An 18962-nucleotide genomic window follows, 5' to 3' on the forward strand; every position below is an offset into this window, starting at 1 on the left:
TCGCTAAACCCTAGCCAGACTAAACCCCGGGGGGGGGGGGGAGCTAGGGTTCTCTCTATCCTGAACCCCCAAGTTAAGCTGAATCTGCACTAATCCAATCACCAAATCGAGTCCTACGATCTTGTACTGCCCCAACTCCCTCGAGATAGCACTTTTTCTTCCCATTGATGGGTGTTCTCCTTTACTTTACGGATCTACAGGTTCTCTTCCCCCGACAACATGATGTCTCAGAGAGGAACTGAGCTCGTCCTGAGTCGGGGACACAATTCTTCAAGACTGGACCAGAGCCAAGACCTCTTTTCTAAGGTAATAAGCCCTGACCCCATCTCCACCCCGGGTCTGATCCCACTCCTAACATGTGTGCCGCCACCGCCCCACCAATCCCCATCCCCCATTCCTCCCCAACCTCTGTCTTTGGGGATACCCCTGTGCCTCAGCTTTGACTTAGAGGACACTGGCCACCTCGTCCAGAGATCTCAGAGGCCACATCCTGCCCTACAGTTCCTCACCATCAGTAGTAATTCCAGTGTCTGGCAATGCGTCTCCGGCATGGAGAAGAAACCATGAAACACAGCCGACTGGCTGCTGGCAAATCGGAGCCTGGGGGGCCGGCGGTCCCGGTCAGCCTCCAGTGTGTACGCCAGGGCTGCAGACAGACCCGACAGTCAGCAGGTGGCCAGGCGAGCATCCCCCACCCCCACCCCTCCCACCTGAGCACCCTGTGCCCAGAACTCACTAATGTTCCGCCTGTAGTTGGGGTTCCCAGCACTCTGGTTGTAGGCAAAGCACAGCTCCACCTGAACACTGTTGGGAGGACGCAGAGCAGGGCCTGGTCACAGTGGGACAGCCATGTCCTACTTCTTACTCTTGTGCTAGGCAAAGGGGACTCAGGACCCTTGTGGGGGGACAGTCAGGAGCAAAACTGGGGCGTCTACAAAGCTGTGGTGACTTCACCGTTTCTAGAGGTCGCCAGTGGGGAAACTGAGGCCCAGGGAACAGGATTGATTTGTCTGAGTTATTAGGCAACTGGTGGCCCAGCCCAGGTCTCAGGACCTCCAGATCTTACTTTTGTTCCCCATCCCCAGCTGTTCAGCTCACTGTCCCCTTTTGCTATCAGGCTGATATCCACAGAAACCCTCAGGTCCCTATGGTCTTTACTACTTTCTTCACAACTTTGTTTTGTTTTGTTGAACACTTGAGGTACAGCATCTTGTGCTTAGAGCTTTTTTTTTTAAAAAAAATATTATTTCATTTAATTATCTCAAGAACTCTGTGAATTAGTCATTACCATTTATATGTTATCTGAGACTCGGACTAATTATTTGCCCAGGGTGAGTCTCATTCCCCACACCCGTGCACCTAAGAGCATTCCTTTCCCCTTCCTCCCAGACCTCACTCCTCAGAGTCCTCCCTGCTCTCCCCCAGCAATGAGTGACTGGGCTTTAAGCCAGATGGTCCGGAGCTCCAGTTCCTAACCCTGTGCTCACACATTAGCCCCTGCAAGGTACCCTGACTTGAAATGATATCGGAGAGGGGAGGTATTGCTGGCCCTAGACTCCAGCTGCTGATGCTGGGGTGTCAGGAGTGTCCAGAAAGGGCTTGGGGCCTGAAGCCTTGCTGGCCTGCCTAGACATAGAAGTGGGGAGGAAGAACTGGGGTGACAATCTCACCAGGAGGTCGATGTACAAAGCGAGGGGTCCAACACTGCTGGCCTGGCCACCAAGGTCCTTTGAAGAATATTGATGACAGGTCGAGCCCTATATTAACAAGAAAGCAGGTTGAATTAGTATTTCCTGCTTACCCCAGGCCAGGGCTGGGGCTCAGTTTTCTGTGGATCACTGCAGGTGGGCAGGGCTGAGGCTCATACAGACGAGGACGGAGGAAGGGCATGCCCTACCCACAGACTCCTAGCTCACCTTAGCAGCACAATGTGGTCCGACAGGCTCCCCACTAGCAGGTCTGGATAGAAGTTTTCATCCACATCCATCTTCCCACTCAGAGAGTAGCCGAAGGTGGACAAGCCAGGCAGTCCGAGTTTCTCTCCGTGGATTATCTGAAGCCAGGAGGAAGTGGAAGGGACAGGCTCAGAACCATGCTTGGAGGAGGAGGAGGCCCTGGGTGATAGGGGTATCTGACTGGTCATTGTGCATTCCTACCTGCTGGGGCTGCCTAAGGAGCCCCCCGGAGCTGCTGTGGTAGATGTACACCGTGCCCAAGCCCTCAAATGGGGCTCCCACAGCAATGTCTGGGGAGGAAAGATAGGGCAGAGTCACCAGGCATTCCAGGCTCCATAGCCCCTTCACTTTCTGCTGTAGACCACTGAGCCTAGTGTGGCAGTGACCTCACACTGGCAGAAGTATTCAGAGCAACAGGGAACTTCATAGCTTCAGAGCTCTGGTGGGAATGGAGGTTAGGGAAAGCGGAAAAAATCTTCCTCAAAGTCAGACAACAGATCAGAGCCTCAGACAGAGCTGTGCCTCACGTTCCCCAGCTTAATCCAGTTTCCCACTTCCCTTATTCCCCCCATCAATCACTTCTCCAGACACCCTGGTTCTCCTAATGACATTTACTCCCAAGACCAGAAAAGAAGCCACTCCCCACTGGTAACTGCCAGTGCTCACAGCGCCCATTCCACTTGAGCCTTACAAGAATGCTGAGGGGGTATCCGCTATTACTTATCCCTTTGTAGATGAGCAGACAGAAACCCCGAGGCTACACTGTCAGGAACCTGGATTATAACAATACTACAATGCTCAGTACAGTGGACCTTCAAGTGTCAAGACTGTTAAAAAGCTAAGCAGTGTTTCCTCAAACTCGACGCATTTTATGATCCTAATCTTTGCCAGACTCATCTGCTACATTTGATCTGAGAAGGCCTACGTAACCGTAAAGGAAGTCAGGGAGCATACGTGGACCCTAAGCTGAAAACACAGATCCTTGCTTCGGTGGGAAGTGCTTGCGCCTGTTGGCTGACCTTTCTCACATCCGCTTTTGCCTCGTAAGAAGCTTTGCCTTCCCTTTAGTTCTCAGCTGTGTTCTGGGAAGCTGAAGTCATCAGAGAACTGACATGTGGCGAGCTAAGTGCTCCCTCAGTAAACCGGCTCACTAAAGTGTCCTCCCCGTGACTTCTCCCAGGGTCTGACTGTATTGTTCTCTGGGTCCCACAGAGCACCTGCAAGGCAATGCCACTAAGGTGCCCTCCTTGTCCCCATCCTTTCTCATCACTTCATATGGTAAATCTCTGATCCTACCACACCCCTCCAGCATCACCCTCCAAAGTGCCAAGCCTTCATATAGCATCCTTGTTCCAACCATTTCTCCGGAGACCTACCCACCCTACTCTCTCTGTGACCCAGATAGACAAGCCCCATTTACTCTGCCTGGCTTTCAGAGCATCGACCGGCCTGTCCCCAGCGTATACTTCAGTAGTGTATATTACATCGAAGTTCCTATGCTCAGGCTGATGCTATTTGCTCCTCTCTTCCGTGCAATCTCAGCCCAACCACTTATGGCCCACTCTAGGCGAGCCTCTGCAGCATCATCTGCACAGCCTCTCTAGCATCCCTTTGAGCTGTGAGCCCTGTCAAGCCTGGGATGCAATTGGTGCTCAGTAAGTGGGGGTGCTGAAGGAGGGGTACAGGCTCATACCCTGGAATCCATCCTGGTTGATGTCACCAATGCTGGCTATTGAGATGCCAAAGCCAGAGCGACTGGGGCCGTGAAGCAGGAGGGAAGGTTGATCCGGGAAGGACGTGCCCGCCTGGTTCATGAAGACATAGACAGCACCCCCTACCTCCTCTTTCCGTTCGAAGTAGTAGGGAGCGCCCACCAGGAGATCCTGCCACCTGCACAGGAGAAGAGTGGGAATGGGAGCGTGAGGTTGGCCCCTGCCTCCATTTAATGAGCATGATTTTGCTGGGGCCCTGCAACCGAGCAAATGACACACCCGACCACAGGCCACGAAGAAAGCCTACAAGACCCATCAAACAGTAAATTCATGTTACGGAGAAATCATGCAGGCAGAGACCGCAGCCGAAGAAGCTCCTACCCCATTGGCACCTTACGGATGATAGGCATGAAGGACAGGTACAGACAAGCAAGCATGGATGTCATGCAAATGACATGCAGATGTCCAGACTCCCACAAAGTGTGATTGCAAGACCCTGCACACAGTGAGTGTGTGATGCAAAGCTTCTACTTCTCGGACCTAGCCTGCCACCCCCCACCTTTCTCCCTGGTCCCAGAGGATGTCCCACGACCCTAGATTCTCACCCATCATTGTTCAGGTCTGCCAGAGCAATGGCGCTGCCAAAATAAGCGCCCACCTGCGTGCCCTCCAGCACCTGCCTCCTCCGCAGGTCTCCACCTGACTCTTGGCTCAGCAAGAAGACAGCGCCCATATGTTGGTGCCGTGGGGCACCTGTCACAACAGTGATGTCCTTGGGGTGGAGGATGGCGCTGCCTACCTGCACCGTGTACCCTGGGATGAGGAGGAGATAGGTGTTCAATCGAGGACCCAGTAAATGTGTCCCCTTCTATGCTGGACCTATCCCCCCATAGTTGCCCATCCTCTATTAGCTCCTATTCCTCTGTGCCAGCTGAGCAAAAAAAGTGGGCTCTGGGGGCAGGGTAGCCTTCCTCGCATACTGGACTTTGAACTTCACGACACAACCAACTTTGCATCTGGAAGCCTTGGACCAGAGTCTCCCATGCAGGTGGTACTCAGTAAGTGTGTGCTAATTGAGCTAAATGCCACATCTGCACTGCAGTCTCACCCCACAGCACACCAGAGGTAAAAGGGCTAGTATGTTAGGGATCAAGCTGCCTTCCCCAATCCTCCCAGTGGGCCACCAGCACCAGCTTACCAATATAGAGGTTTCCTTGGTCCTCGGAGCCTTTGTAGCTATATTCAGATAAATCCCAGTCCTTCCGCTGAATCATGTAGCTGTTTCCTGCAGAAAGATCGGGGAAGAGGAGCAAACAGTATGGGTCACTACCTTTCCACTCTACCGTGCCCACCTCCATGAACAACACAATGATCCTTTCACGTATGAGCAACACCACCTCTAAGTCACTGCCTTTTGTTTGCTTGTTTGTTTCTTGAGACAAAGTTCCTCTGTGTAGCCCTGGCTGCCCTGGAATTCACTCTGTAAAGCAGACTGACCTCAAACTCAGAGATCCGCCTGCTTCTGTCTCCCGAGTGCTGGGATTAAATTATGCACCACCACCACATGACCGATAAATCACTTCCTGTTTAGAATTTTGTGATGGGGGAAGAGGGCATGGTTGGAGAGATGGCTCAGTGGATGAGAACACTGGCTGCTGCTCTTCTAGGAGACCAAGGTTCGGTTCCCAGCACCCACGTGGTGGCACACAATGGTCTGGAACTCCAGTTCCAGGGGATCAGACAGGTCTTGAGCTCATGATCCTCAGGCCTCAACCTCCCAAGTGTGGGCATGTACGTTACACCTGGCTTACGAGATCTTAGACGCGGGTGTTTTGTTGTCTGTACACCACCTGCATGTAATGACTGCAGAGGCCAGAAGAGGGCATCAGGTCTCCTGGAACTGGAATTACAGACAGTTTCTAGCCACCTAGTGGGTGCTGAGCCGCCTCTCCAGCCTTTTAAGCAAATCTTGGGACAGTGAAAGCTTCTATGACCTCAGAAGGGCAGTCCTGTGTGTGTTGACCTGAAGCATGGCTTCTCGCTTATGGTGAATGAAAAGTGGGAGAGCAGAACATTTCATTCGACCCTGTTTGTTTTTAAGACGGTAAATAGTAAAATAAGGGGCTGGAGAGATGGTTCAGAGGTTAAGAGCCCTGGCTGCTCTTCCGGAGGACCTGGGTTCAATTCCCAGCACCCTAGGTGACTCACAACTGTCTGTAATGAGATCATATTCCTTCTGCTGCTGCTCATGAAGATGGAGCACTCATATACATAAAATACGAGAATAAATAAATCTCTTAAAAATCATTAAAAAATACTAAAGTAAATGTGGAAGGAGTCCTAAGACTCCCTCCCTCCTTTCCTTCCTTTCTTTCTTCTTTGTTTTTATTTATTTGTTTGTTTGTTTCTAAGACAGGGTCTCACTATGTAGCTCTGGCCATCTTGGAACTCTCTGTAGACCAGGCTAGCCTCAAACTCAGGTTTTCACCCTGGAAGTGCAACCTCTGCCTCCCGAGATTAAAGACTTGTCCCAGTGGCTCAGTGGGGCTAGGTGTTTTCTGTTGCCCCTCCTTCTTCAAGCTCCCACCTTTCCAGTTGTAGGCACCAGGGGCACCGAAATACACGGTGTTCTGGGTGAAGCCACCGCTGGTGCCCAGCTGGCACATGCCGGTCTGCAAGTAGTCGGTGTTGCTGTTACACATCTCGTTGTGGTAGGTCTGCCAGTCATCGCCGGGGTCCAGCTGTAAGTCATTGCCACGCACATAACACTTGCCCACCATACGCCGCTGGTCTTCTGTGCCAGACCATAGCACCTGGGTGTAGCGATGGGCGCAGACCTAGGGACCCACAAACACACACACACAGCTTTAGCCAGGGAACCCATGGCAAGCTACGTCTCTCACCCGGGGCACTGCTTGCTTGGTGAGTCGAGGGTCGAACAGGAACTCTGGCTTCTTTTTCTTCCTGTGGGGCTACTGAAACTTGTACCCCCTTTCCATTATTGAGAAATCAAGGGTCAGGAGCAGATCTGGAGTAGCTAGGAGCCATAAATTTGGGAGTAGCTTAGAGATCTTGGTGAAAGGAATGGGAGAAGGGTGAGGAAATGTGGGGCTTTGGCTCCTGGGTCTAAAAGGAGCTATTTTCAGAGAGATTAGGGGACTCGCTGCTCTTGTCCCCAGATGACCCTGTTGTTTAGTGAGAGGATCATTTAAAATAATAATAATAATAGCATTAGTAATAGCAGTGAACAGTCATCGAGTACTTACTATATGCCAAGCACAAGTGCAAGCTCTTTTCATATAGTAACTTTTAAATTCATTTTTATCTGATTTTTTGTGTATAGGTGTTTTGTCTACATGTATGTCTGCACCATGAGCATGTCTAGTGCCTGCAGAAGCCTGAACAGGGCCTCAGATCCCCTGGAACTGGAGTTACACACTGTAGTGAGCTGCCATGTGGGTGCTGGGAATTGAACCCCACTCCTCTGGAAGAGCAGCCAGCACTCGTAACTGCCGAGCCATCTCTCCAGCTCTTATATCATATACAGTTACTGGGAAAATCAGTGGAACAGTACAGTTAATTTAGGGCTCATCATGGCTTAGTGTTTTCAAGGTCCTGGGTTTGATCCCTAACAAAGCCAAAACAAACAAATTAAAAAAAAAAAACTTTAAGTTAAAAAAGGACTCTGAGCCAGTCATGGTACACCCACCTTGAATCCCAGCACCAGAGAGACAGAGACAGAAGCAGGTGATCTCTGAGTTTGAAAACAACCTGGTCCTCAGAGTGAATTCCAGGCAGCCAGGGCTAATAGTGAAAGCCAGCTTCCAGGGGGTAAAACGTGTTCTGGATTAGCCTTTGGGCTACACACTATCTAGGAAGAGGTGGCATCTTGTTTATTTGCCTTCTCTGTCCCGTCACAGGCGCTAGCCATTCACAGGAGCTCATCCTTAGGCACTGCTGAGTTTCTGGTACTGGGAACACAGTCGGAGCTAACTAAACATTTGCTGACTAGTGAAGGTGGGTAAGGAGCTAATCCTAGAATCTACAATCACTTAACAAACTTCTAGACTCACGCCTACAAACAACAGGGTGTACAGAAGGGTGGTCTGGGGAACTGAACTGCCAACCTCTATCTTACGAGGGTGTTCAAAGGGCAGAAATCACAGCAGCGATAGCTATAATAGTGGTGACTGCCCACAGGTGGCTCAGAGAACTTTCTGGAGTGATGTAAACACGTTCTGTTTCATGGGTGTTACTGTGGTCAAAGCTCGTAAAAAATTACTATCTGCCCTTTTCACTATATGTAAGGTTTATATAAACCTAAGTAATGTCAGCCTGGGACACAGAAATTGAGATCCCCAGGGGCTGACATTAAAGAACTGTCACCAACAGAAGGTGACAATTGGTAGTAGGGAGGGGCACTCAAATCAGTGCCAGGGTGAGCCAGGGTCACCAGGGCTGTGCTCCTTCCGGCAGCCAGCCTCCCAGGAAGGAGTGCCTGCCAGCACCCAGTTGCCTAGGGCGCTCTCTGCCCTTTCCTCCTCCGCATTCTCTCTGCTCTTTCCCACAAGTGGTGAGCATCCGTGCAGGTCACACAGTACCCACCCCATGCCCAGCCTTGGGAGAGCACCAAACAACCCTCTCCCCATAGTGCAGGAATCAGGGAACGTACAGGCCCGTAAAGACATGAGGCTATAGAAAAAGACATTTGCAAAGGCCCCAGCCATGCACAGAGGGTCCCCTACCACCCTCTGCTGTCCTCTTGGCTCTGAAAAGATGATCCTAAGTGTTCACTTACCAGGACTCTACCTGCGGGGCCCTGGCTGGCCACCGTCACCCCAAGCCACATGTCCTCAATAATGTGATGGTCGGGGTCACCTGCAGGAAAGGGAGGGCTCATGAACTGGGGACCCTCATTCCATTATCCAGTGCCCAAAGCCTCCCAGGGGCAGCCCTCCCTCCTCCCTATGTCCTGCCTGTCATTGCTCTGAGCTCACACTGTATGCCCTCCTGTTTCTTCTGCTCCTCTTCCCAGATGAACAAAAAGCATGCCTGCTTTGCTTTGTCTGTTTGTTTTGTTTATTTTTATTTTTTATTTAATTTTTTTTTTTTTTTGGTTTTTCGAGACAGGGTTTCTCTGTGGTTTTGGAGCCTGTCCTGGAACTAGCTCTTGTAGACCAGGCTGGTCTCGAACTCACAGAGATCCGCCTGCCTCTGCCTCCCGAGTGCTGGGATTAAAGGCGTGCGCCACCACCGCCCGGCCGGTCTGTTTTTGAATCAGGGTCTCCACATGCATCTCGGGCTAGTCTGAAATGCACTAATGTAGCCCAGACTGACCTTGTTCTTGCTGACCTTCTGCCTCAGCCTCAAGTGTCAGAATAATAGGCATGGGCCACCCTGCCTTGCTAACAGGCTAGCCTTGTGGTCTCCTCTTTGGGCTCCCCTTGCCAGGGTCCTGACTTAGCTCCTCTCACTTTTCTCTGAGATGTCCATCCGCTCACAGTCGTTCTTGAGGGCGGTGAGGGGGCACAGGTACACGGCGCCAGTCCGGTTGGTGTAGCCATCAGCCACGGCGAGGTCCCGGGGAGCACCAGCCAGAAGCCTGGAAAAGGGAGGCAGATGGGCCAGACTTTTTAAGCCTCCCTCCAGCCAACTTGCAAATACACACTCAGTAAGCATGGGCTCCATACCATGTTCTGGGGATGGGACATTAATAAACCTCAGCCCTGTCTTCCAGGAGAGCCTGTCACGGGGAAGGCGGGCCAAGAAACACACACTCGGTAAGCATCTCACAAAGAAAGCATGGAGGTCTGTACACGAGGTGCCCTGGCCTGAGTGTGAGGACAATGGCTCAGAGTCACCCAGTGAAGAAGGGAGGAAGGGCACCCGAGACAAGGATACAATATGGGCTATGGCCAGGAAGCATGAGCAAGCCAGTGATTCAGACACCAGCCCTCTGTACAACCAGAACCCAGGAAGCCGAGACAAAGGCCTTAGAGGAACCACAGAGGGACCCCAGGCAAGGCAGTGACAAAGTCAGATATGGTTTGGGTCTTTTTTTTTTTTTTTTTTTTTTGAGACAGGGTTTCTCTGTAGCTTTGGAGCCTGCCTGGAACTAGCTCTTGTAGACCAGGCTGGCCTCGAACTCATAGAGATCCATCTGCCCCTGCCTCCCGAGTGCTGGAATTAAAGGAGTGTGCTACCACCATCCGGTGTGGTTTGGTTCTTTCCTTCACCCCTTGAGACAGGGTTTCACAGAGCTGAGGCTCAGATACTTCCCTGTTCAAAGATGACCTTGAGCTTCTACCCAAACCCCACCTTTCAAATGCTATGGTTTTTAGGTATGTATCACCATGGTCAGTTTTATGTAGTGCTAGGAATTTAACCCAAGGCTTCCAGAACGCTAGGTAAGCAGTCTACCAGCCAAAGGACATTCCCAGCCCCAGATCTGAGTCTGTGAAGGAATCCTGTGACCTCAGAGGTAAAGGAAGATGTGAAAAAATGGTAGCTCTGGGTTCAAGTCCTGGGGGCAGCAGAAAAGGCAGAAGAGAGACTCTGTATAAGGATGGGTGAGTTGTTGGAGGCCTGGGTCTCTCCTCTTGAAACTGTTGAGCATCCAGCTCGAAGAGGCACAGGTTTCTAAGTGAGCTGAGTGACGCCTCCATTTGCCCCACCCCCACCTTGAAACAAGCACACAGGTGTGGGGCGTGGGGCTGGATACTAACTAATGTGGCCCAAGAGCAGAGGTCCAGTGGCTGAGAGTGTACAAGAGCTACCACCTTGTCCCCAGAATCCATCTTTAGGGACACCAAGAAATTCTCACAAGGGGGCTAGAACCCTCGAAGCCCAGCCCACACCAAACTTAAGCAGAGCAGACAGGAGATGGGCCCTGAAATCCTATCTCAGACGACCCTCAGGCATTTGGGAAAGAAGATCCTTCTTACACTGTCTCCAGGTAGCCTTTTAATATTCTGATTAGAACCTGCCTTCTGTCACCTTCCTGCCAACTCAGCCTCCTGGGTGGCAGAGCTTCCCAGGTGCCCCTCTGTTTAGCCCAGCAACACCGTGGCCCTGAGGCTCCCAGGCTCCAGGTCTCTTGACAGCCTGGAAGTGCTGAGCAAAGGCTGCGCCTGCAGCCCTGCTTAGGACCTGGGAGCGAGGGCAGCAGGGAGCAGGCAGGGCAGGGCCCGGGCATGCTGGGGCCTGGGGTGCCTCCGCCTACTGGGAGTCAGGAATGCATTGCCTGGAGGTTCTAGGAAAGGGGTGGACCTTTGCCTGCACCTCACAGCTGCAGCTCAGACATCACCCTCCCTGGCTGTGGGGCAGAGACAAAGCTTCTCCAGCATCCTGAGCACCCTAGGGAGGGGTCAGGGAGCAGATATAACAGCCGGGCCATTAGCCAACTTACGTTCAGGCTAGGGAGGGTACCTGCCTGACCACCTTGGCTCAACACAGGCACACACCCAACCCCCAGGCATGCTTGACAAATGAGAGAAAGAAGCTGGGGCCTGTGGGAACAGCTCAGCCGGGGAGCTAGGCACCCGTTCCTAAGACGAGCGCTGTGGCAAGAGTCTCGAGTGTCTGATCTGTAAAATGGGAAGCCCAGCTGACACCCCTACTCCAGGGTTTGGGGGAAACAAATGGGCTCTCTGAGAAGGCATGGTTGGTGTGAGCACTGTCGCTCTGGTTTTTTTATGGTACCAGGACTGGCCCTAACTTGACTCCAGACTCTCTCTGGGGACTCAGGAATTCCAATACCGTAGGTTAGGGAACCTGAAGCAGAGAGAAAAGGACAGACTACTTCATTGTTTAGTAGGAGGAAGGAGTGAATAGAAGTAGGACTTTCACATCCTAAGGATAGCATGCAGCCACTGGGGGAGGGGAGGGAGAGGCTGGCATCCGCTCATCTGAAAAGGAGGCTCAGAATTGGCTGGCAGGACGGTCTGCTCCAAGGAGCTTGAAGAGCTGGAAGCCTCAGTGGGTGGACGGGGAACCTGGGGAGCATGCAATGTAGTGGACGCACCGCCCTCCCGGCTGCCACTGTCCTGCCCAGATCATCTCGCAGGAGGGCACTGAAGAGCAGGGTCTGCATGCCTCCGGAATTTGTCTCAAGGAGGGATCGAGGGACCCCTCCTCTTAGCTGCGGGAGGTATGGAATGGGCAGAGGCAAACACAAACTATGGCTGGGTTAGAATAAGACTCCGTACAATCTTCACATTCCTGTCCTTGTCTGGTGCCAGCCTTGTGCCCACTGATGGGGACTGGGAAGGGGCCAATTCCCTAATCCCCAAGCTCCGCCCTCCTGAGAGATTCCACTGGGAGCTCCCCCACATCCCCTGGAGTATTTTTAGCTCCTACTTGGCCCGCTCAGAGGCCCTTTAAGGCCCTCTGGCTCCCAGCCCAGAATGCAGTGGTCTACAACCAGAGGCCTGCATATGGATGGAGGGAGGGGTTCAGAGGATAGGGTCCACCTTCCTCCTACCACAGCCAGTATAGGGAAGGTCAGGGTTGGGAATCCCAAGACTGGGACAGACCTTACCGGTATGTGAAACGAAATGTAAAGTACTACGTATAAATGAATAGCAGTTCATTTATACTCTATATCAATAGAGTCCTGTTGGGTCCAGGTAAAAAATGAAAATCTAAAAGCTGACTTCTCCCAGACCACCACTGAACCCAGCCCCCATCCACAGACAGAAGGGGCAAAGGCAAGTGGGGATGCCTAGCTCTCAGGAGATAGGAGCTCCCTCTCCTGGAGTCAAGCTGGGCAGGGGGGAGTGGAGAGCACCCCTGGAAGCAGATGGGTGAGTGAAATGGAAGATCAAGGGCTCTCAACAGCGGCCTCCTCGTCCTTTCATTTGGCTCCAACTAGAAAGCCCCACCTGGTCTCTGAGCCCCTGAGCTCCCAGTGCAGGGAGTGGGACTCTTCACCCTGACCAGCCCTCGATACCTCCATTCCTCCCAAGCAGTTCAGAGCTAATAGAATAACTGAACAGAAAATGGCAGGATCTGAAAAGGCTGGGGAATGGCACTCAAGAGAGTTCAGGGCACCAGGCTGGCTCACCCCAAAGAGGAAGAGGCCCTCGGGACTCCAGGGGGTGGAGTGATACTCACAGAAAATCTATTCGATTCAGCTTCAGTTCAGGAAGGTGTGTGGTGGCTTCTATGGGAAGATTTCAGGGAACCCCCAGGCCTTCCTTGGGGTTGTGGTTGCTGTTCCCCTAGGCCAGGCGTAGGGGCAGGAGGGAAGGCAATAGCCAGTCCAGCCTGAGTTGGGGGAGGTCAGTTCCTGGATGCCAGCTCTATGCCCCGCTGCCTGATTTAGCCACCTCCCCAGAGGCTCGTAGATGGCAGCTGAAAACTGCAGCCCTCGCCATCTTCCCCAACCCCTCCTCATGCTGCCTGCCCAGCCCCCCTCCCCTGCTGACTCAGCCCTAGAACCAGAGCAACAAGCTGGAGGGAAGAGAGAATGAGAGAGATGGAAGAGTGAGGCTTTAGCAGGGCTGTAAATGAAAGAGAACAAGACTGACGTTCTTGTTTCTCCTCTTTCCCCGACTATTTGACCCATATGGCATTCTTTGATTTACTGCAATGGACATTTCCTTCCTTTTTTTATTTGAGACAGAGTCTTACTATGTAGCCTGGACATCCAGCAAACTGCCAATCCTGCCTTCCTCTGAGTCCTGGCATGACAGGTATATGCCACCCCCACGGGATATCAATCCTTCCTTGCTACTTTCTTTTCTGCAAGATCAACCCTCCTCCACCTCCTGCCCATTTCAAAGCCTTTTGGCCTAGCATGGACACGGAGAAAGCCAGCAGAGAAGGATAAACCACATGTCGGCCTTGTTCCCACAGCCACAGCTGCTGTGCCATTTCTGCTGGCACGAGCCATGAGGGCTGCCAGGAACCGCCCTGCCCAGGGAGCATGTTTCAAGAGAGCCCAGCAGGTAAACCAGGTCCCTGCCTACCTCAGGCATGACCTCATTTCCAGGAGTCGCTCCCTCCCAGGTTTCCCAGACACCCTCATTTTCAACAGCAAAAGGGAGAGGGGGCTCAGAGGAAACAGCCAATTAGGTCAGGTCAGAAAAAGAGGGAAGAGCAGAGTAGATTCTTCTCCCTCTAAGGGGACTTTATGAAACATCAAAAAGCTCAAGGTGAAGCCAGGTGGTGGCAACACACGCCTTTAATCCCAGCACTCGGGAGGAGGCAGAGGCAGGTGGATCTCTGTGAGTTCAAGACCAGCCTGGTCTACAAAGCGAGTTTTAAGACAGCCTGAGCCATATAAAAGAGACCATGTCTCAAATAAGCCCAAAGCGAGTGATCTGCCAGGATTCTCACTATCATATACTAAGTGCTGCAAGCATGGGCTATGGGGGGTTAAAGAGGTGAAGGTTGTAGCAGCAAAGAAAGTGTATCTTGGATTTTTACACAGAAGCTATGCTCTCCCTTCCCCGGTTCCCCAGGGACAAAGTACAAATCCATGATTGTACATATACTCCCAGGAGCCCCTGAACAGCTGGCAGACCCCAAAGGAAGAACCATGAGCCACCCTTGCTCTTCCAAGGGGACTCGATGCTGACAGAACCTGAGGCTGCAGTTTTGGGCAGCTGCTCACATCTGACTACACAGCTGGCTGTAGTGAATCCCAGCTGCTGCTAAACCCAAAGGGCTGGAGAGCTGAACTCAGTCAGAAGGACAGAGCTAAGGTACAGAAGCAGCTCTAGGCAAGGCAGAGAAGACCCATCTGGCCAGAACCACCTGCCCTGGGAGCCCCATCAGTTCCAGCACTCTCTGCAGCTGCCAGGAGAGGAAAGCAGAAGTCTTTCACTTGGCCAGCTTGGCAAGGACCCACAGGAGGGCGAGGTTCAGCTCCATCCCAGTCTCAGCCCCTGAGCCTCTAGTGTGCGCTGGAGAGCCGGACCCGCCAGGACCGTTCTAGACATGCTACCTCATTAAAGCATCTCTAGCATTGAAAACGAAGGCTCAGGTGTTAGAGACAGAGCCAAGGCAAGACAACAGGAGTAGGAACAGGCGGCTTCTCCCTTTACAATGTCAAGGTAGCAGGCCAGCAGAGATAGGAAGGAGGAAGGAGCAAACAGATCCAGGTACAACCTCATCCTGCCGGAAACTGGCCCCTGGGAAGGAAATATCTTCCTCAAAGCCACAGAATGGGGGCGGGGCGGGGGGGACTGCAGAATTGTGCTTTGCTCTTTCCAGGGCTCTTCTCCTGTGTCAGGTCAGACCGTACCCCTTCAGCTTCAGAATATAGGGAACTATGTTCTTGTCTAGGACAGGGGAGGACAAGGCACTGTCAGAGAGCCTCAGCAAGGCAGAGGGTTAAATCTGCCTGGCCAGGTCAGGAAGGGTGTGGTGGCCCTGCCTTCTGCAGGGGCCAGGTAGGATAGAGGCTAAGTCCAGGTGGGCAGTACCGATCAGGGGCTGGGCCAGCAGGGCAGAGGCAGACTGAAGTGAGCTGGACTTTGAACATTCCAAACTTCCTCAAGTTTTTACACGCCCCAGACAGAGCCGAGAGTGGTTTCAACACTCTTACCTTGATCGTGTCTTTTAATTTAGTAAGTGTCAGAGGCCAGGTAGGAGTAAATGCCCGGCAGGCCACCTGACTCAAAGAGGTAGAAGGGGTCTGTGTAATCGTCACTGTCTTCCCCTGGGCAGCCTCATCTCCCCTGTGCCCACCCCCCCCCCCAGCTAGTCAACCTCAGCACACAGAACCCAAGTAGGGAAACCTCAGACGCCTGGACATGACCCGTTGGACTTGAGTGTACCAGTGGAGGGGCAGGTGACTGGACACAATCTCCTCCCCTCCTCCACCCCGCTCCATTCTGCTCTTCCCGCTTCTCGCAGCTGTTGCAAAGGAGAGGCGAAGAAAGAGAAAACACCATTTCCCTCTTCAAACCAAAACAAACACACTCAGGGCTGCTGATTCAACATGAATCTGTGGAATGCAGGGAGATGTCTGGTGGGAGTACCCCACCGCTTCCGGGTGGGCTCTGGCCTCTGAGGCTCAAGACAGCGCCTCCTCTGTCTCCTACTGTCCGTTCCTCTAGGGGTCAGAGGGAGTCTCTGGACAGCTCCAAATGCCCAGCTACTTCATCGCCTCACCCTGCAATGCCAAGCCCTTGAGAAGCGGTCCAGCCTGGTTCTGCAGAGGGCGTGGCTGCTGTGGCCATAGACTAAATGAAAGATGCAATGGGGGCTTAAACGCACAGATCTCGGGTTCTCCCCAGGCGGAGGAGACGAGGGGTGTGATATGTGTTTATTTTACAGGGTTCTCCCAGCCCGGGAAAGAAACTAATGTTAGGTACTGGATTCTCGAGGTACTGGACAACAGAGACCCAACTTCTGCTCTCCGAAGAGGTCTGAAGCGTGGAGCAGCCGCGTCTAGACAGGTTCTGGCCAGGTCAGCACTTGCTGTGATTACTGCCCCCCATCCTCCACTTCCCGCCAAGCCCCACACCCGCCCCCTTAATACTGGCTCACAAGGAAAGGCCAGCAGCAGCAGACCTGGAAGTCAGTGGGCCGAGGGCTCCAACTCAGCTTAGGTCAGGCATCGGCGCACATACCCTCTGTCACACCCCGTCTCGCCGCCGCCAGGCTGACTTACAGGTAGCGCTGCTGTCGCTCGGTTTGCCGATGGAGGGCGACCGAGTAGCCGAAAAGGCTACCCGGGTTCACCGCCTCCTTCACCACCAGGAATCGGGTGTCCAGGTTGAAAGCGAAGGCGACCCGGCCGCTAGCCGCCACCATCAAGGCCAGGGCGCCCAGCATCCAGCCAGAGTCGCGGGGCGCGCGGCGGGGGCCGGGGCCCATGGCTGCGAGCGTGAGCCGGGCCGGGCGAAAACACAAGAGCACTCAACACTGGGGGTGGTGAACGGTTCACCTGCTCCAGGCGCCGCCAGAGGATACCCGAGCCCGCAGCGCCACAGCGCTCGGAGTCCTAGGCAATTTCTTGCCCTAGTCCAGACAGCTTCACGTCTGCTCCGGGGTGGCGCTTCTCCAATCCTCTCCAGCTCCGTGGATCTACTCTCCCGCTGGCTGGGTGGACAGGTCACTGTGCCCGACTTTGGGCACCCGGCACCCTAGATTGTCCCGGCCGCGCCCCCTTGGCGGTGTTAGCTCTTTGGATCCCAGCTAGGTGGAGGATCTGAAAAGGCAAACCCCCGACCGCCAATAGGGCAGGAAGGAGGGATTCTCGCCAGCGCGTGCCCCGCCTCTCCACTGCCCAGCCCTGCACCTCCCCACCTTGCGAGCCCAGCCCGAGCTCCGCTTTCCTTCCGGGGAAAGAGAAAAGGTCCCCGCTCGGCCGCCGCCTCTTAAAGGGGCAGCGCCGCCCCTCCCTCTCCATCATTCCTACCCTGACTCCGCCCTCTCTCTCAGACACCTGTCGGGAACCCTTAAAGCCTGGATTTCCCCTCCCAGCGGCTTGCTTCTCCCTGGAAGCGTAGCCCTCTGTGCAAGACGGATTGGACGGGCGGGGCCGGAGGTGGGATTTGCCTGGCGTTTCGCAGTGGCTGCAACTGAAGAGGCGGTTCTAGGCAAGGCCACCACCACGGTCCGGACTGGACAGACCAGGCACTGGCTCTTCGTTGAACTGTCCTCGGTGCGCGGCTGCTTGGAATGCGGACCTCCTAAGAGGTGACTGTGGGTCTCCGGACTTTCTTCATACTCAGAGGCCTCGATGTTAGATATGGAGTGGTATTTATCCTGCCCACCCGCCTGCTCTTATCCTGATGCCAGCCGGAACCGGCTCCTCCGTAAAGCCAGACAGATATATTTAGCGGTGGTGATGATAACCCATCAGTAATTGTAATTAGCAAAGGGAAGCTTTTGTCTCTAGGGGCTGTGAATGGGACCTCAACTCCCATAGTTGTTCTAAGTGGTGCCGGCTGCAGACAGGTGGGGTAGGCTCAAAGATCTCATTATCCGGGAAAGAATCAAACCGAAAGAGAACTCCAAGAGATCATTACGGACTTTTTAAAATCTAACTTAGATTTCCCCTGTTGCAAAACCAAGACTCATTTTTTTCTGAGCATCGTTTTCTATATGTTCTTATAATAAGAAGAAAGCACCCTTTGCAGCTGGAACTATGCTAACTGCTTTACAAATACTACTTTTTCAAGTCAGTTTTTATTACCTGCCACACACACACACACACACAGCAAGGAAAACAGGAAATGGAGCCATCCAATAGGATTCTGCTCGGGTGTGTGAGAAGCAAGTGCATTCTGGGTCCAATTCGCTGTCTCCACAGCGTGACCTTAGAAGAGGCTCATTTCCACATAGATGATCTTATGCCTTCACCCCAAAGGTGCAGCCCTTAGCGACAGCGCTGCCTTTTACTAATGACAGTTACTGAGAGTTTGTCATGGTCACCACTATGTAATGGATGCAAACCCGGGTCTGTACCAGTCACCCTATTCACATGTGGGAGCAGGGCTGTCCCTACATCAGGCACGGCAGTTGTGTTTGAGGGGGTGCGCCTTTGTAGACACAGCCCTGGAGGAGGTGTGGGGGGCAGGGGGACAGCTCTTCTTACAGAAAGTAAGTGTGACTTCTTTGCAGCCCCAAGTGCCTGCACTGGTGCAGGAGCAGCCGGGCAGAGTCTGGGGTTAAAAAGAAGTGAGAGCAGAGTGAGCTGCTGGAAGATGTGGTCTACGATCATTAAATCCCCACACCAGGCATCAAGGTGTCCTCTGCTCTAAGATGGGAGCACCAAGGCTCAAGTTGGGCGCTCTGGCTGAGGCCACACATTAGAATTCTAATTGCACAGTATCTAACCCCAGAAGCCACCTTAACCATAACGCTAATGATTAACACTTAAGAACAAATCAGATTTTGGTGAGATTTGGAGTAGCAGGGCCTCTCCTCTGGGAGTGTCCTCGGCCATTACTAAGTACTTCCCTTCCTTTTGCCTGGCACAATGAATTCTAACTAGAAGCCCCACCTAAATGGTTAAAATGGTAACTGCTAAACAATCTGTCTTCCTTTAGCTTTGCAGATACCAGAAGATCCGACGACCTTTGTAACGTTGCTCCCCTTGTCTTTTCCTACAAACTAATGGCATATTTACCACGGCACTGTTTAGCTCCTGATAAGTAGCCTGCCTGTTTTAGGAACTAGTCCCAGGAGATAAAGTGGATTGCAGTGTTCTGGCCAGAGAGGGGAAGAAACAAAACAAACACACCAAAAAACCCAGAGATGTTGCCAGGTGGTGGTGGTGGAGGTGCACACCTTTAATCCCAGCACTCGGGAGGCAGAAGCAGGCAGATCTCAG

General features: G+C 52.9%; 1 protein-coding gene across 2 annotated transcripts in view; it reads right to left on the reverse strand.

Annotated features, from left to right (window-relative positions):
- Itga3 (integrin subunit alpha 3) overlaps window positions 1–16975 on the reverse strand; it is a 30312-nt gene extending 13337 nt beyond the window's left edge. The window contains exons 1-12 of one of the 2 annotated variants that reach the window (XM_050156915.1): window positions 16293–16975; window positions 9142–9269; window positions 8466–8545; window positions 6255–6504; window positions 4866–4952; window positions 4273–4480; window positions 3649–3845; window positions 2157–2245; window positions 1917–2053; window positions 1671–1757; window positions 737–804; window positions 510–646 (exon numbers count right to left, since the gene is read on the reverse strand). In XM_050156915.1, coding sequence (XP_050012872.1) covers window positions 510–646; window positions 737–804; window positions 1671–1757; window positions 1917–2053; window positions 2157–2245; window positions 3649–3845; window positions 4273–4480; window positions 4866–4952; window positions 6255–6504; window positions 8466–8545; window positions 9142–9269; window positions 16293–16498 — 1674 coding nt within the window. In that variant the 5' untranslated portion in view covers window positions 16499–16975. The remainder of the gene's footprint in view (window positions 1–509; window positions 647–736; window positions 805–1670; window positions 1758–1916; window positions 2054–2156; window positions 2246–3648; window positions 3846–4272; window positions 4481–4865; window positions 4953–6254; window positions 6505–8465; window positions 8546–9141; window positions 9270–16292) is intronic. The other variant, XM_050156914.1, reaches the window with a different exon arrangement.
- Between the last annotated feature and the right edge of the window lie 1987 nt (window positions 16976–18962).

The sequence above is a fragment of the Alexandromys fortis genome, unplaced genomic scaffold (genome assembly GCF_014885135.2).
Source record: "Alexandromys fortis isolate MF-2015 unplaced genomic scaffold, M_Fortis_MF-2015_v1.1 scaffold_31, whole genome shotgun sequence".
NCBI lineage: Eukaryota > Metazoa > Chordata > Mammalia > Rodentia > Cricetidae > Alexandromys > Alexandromys fortis.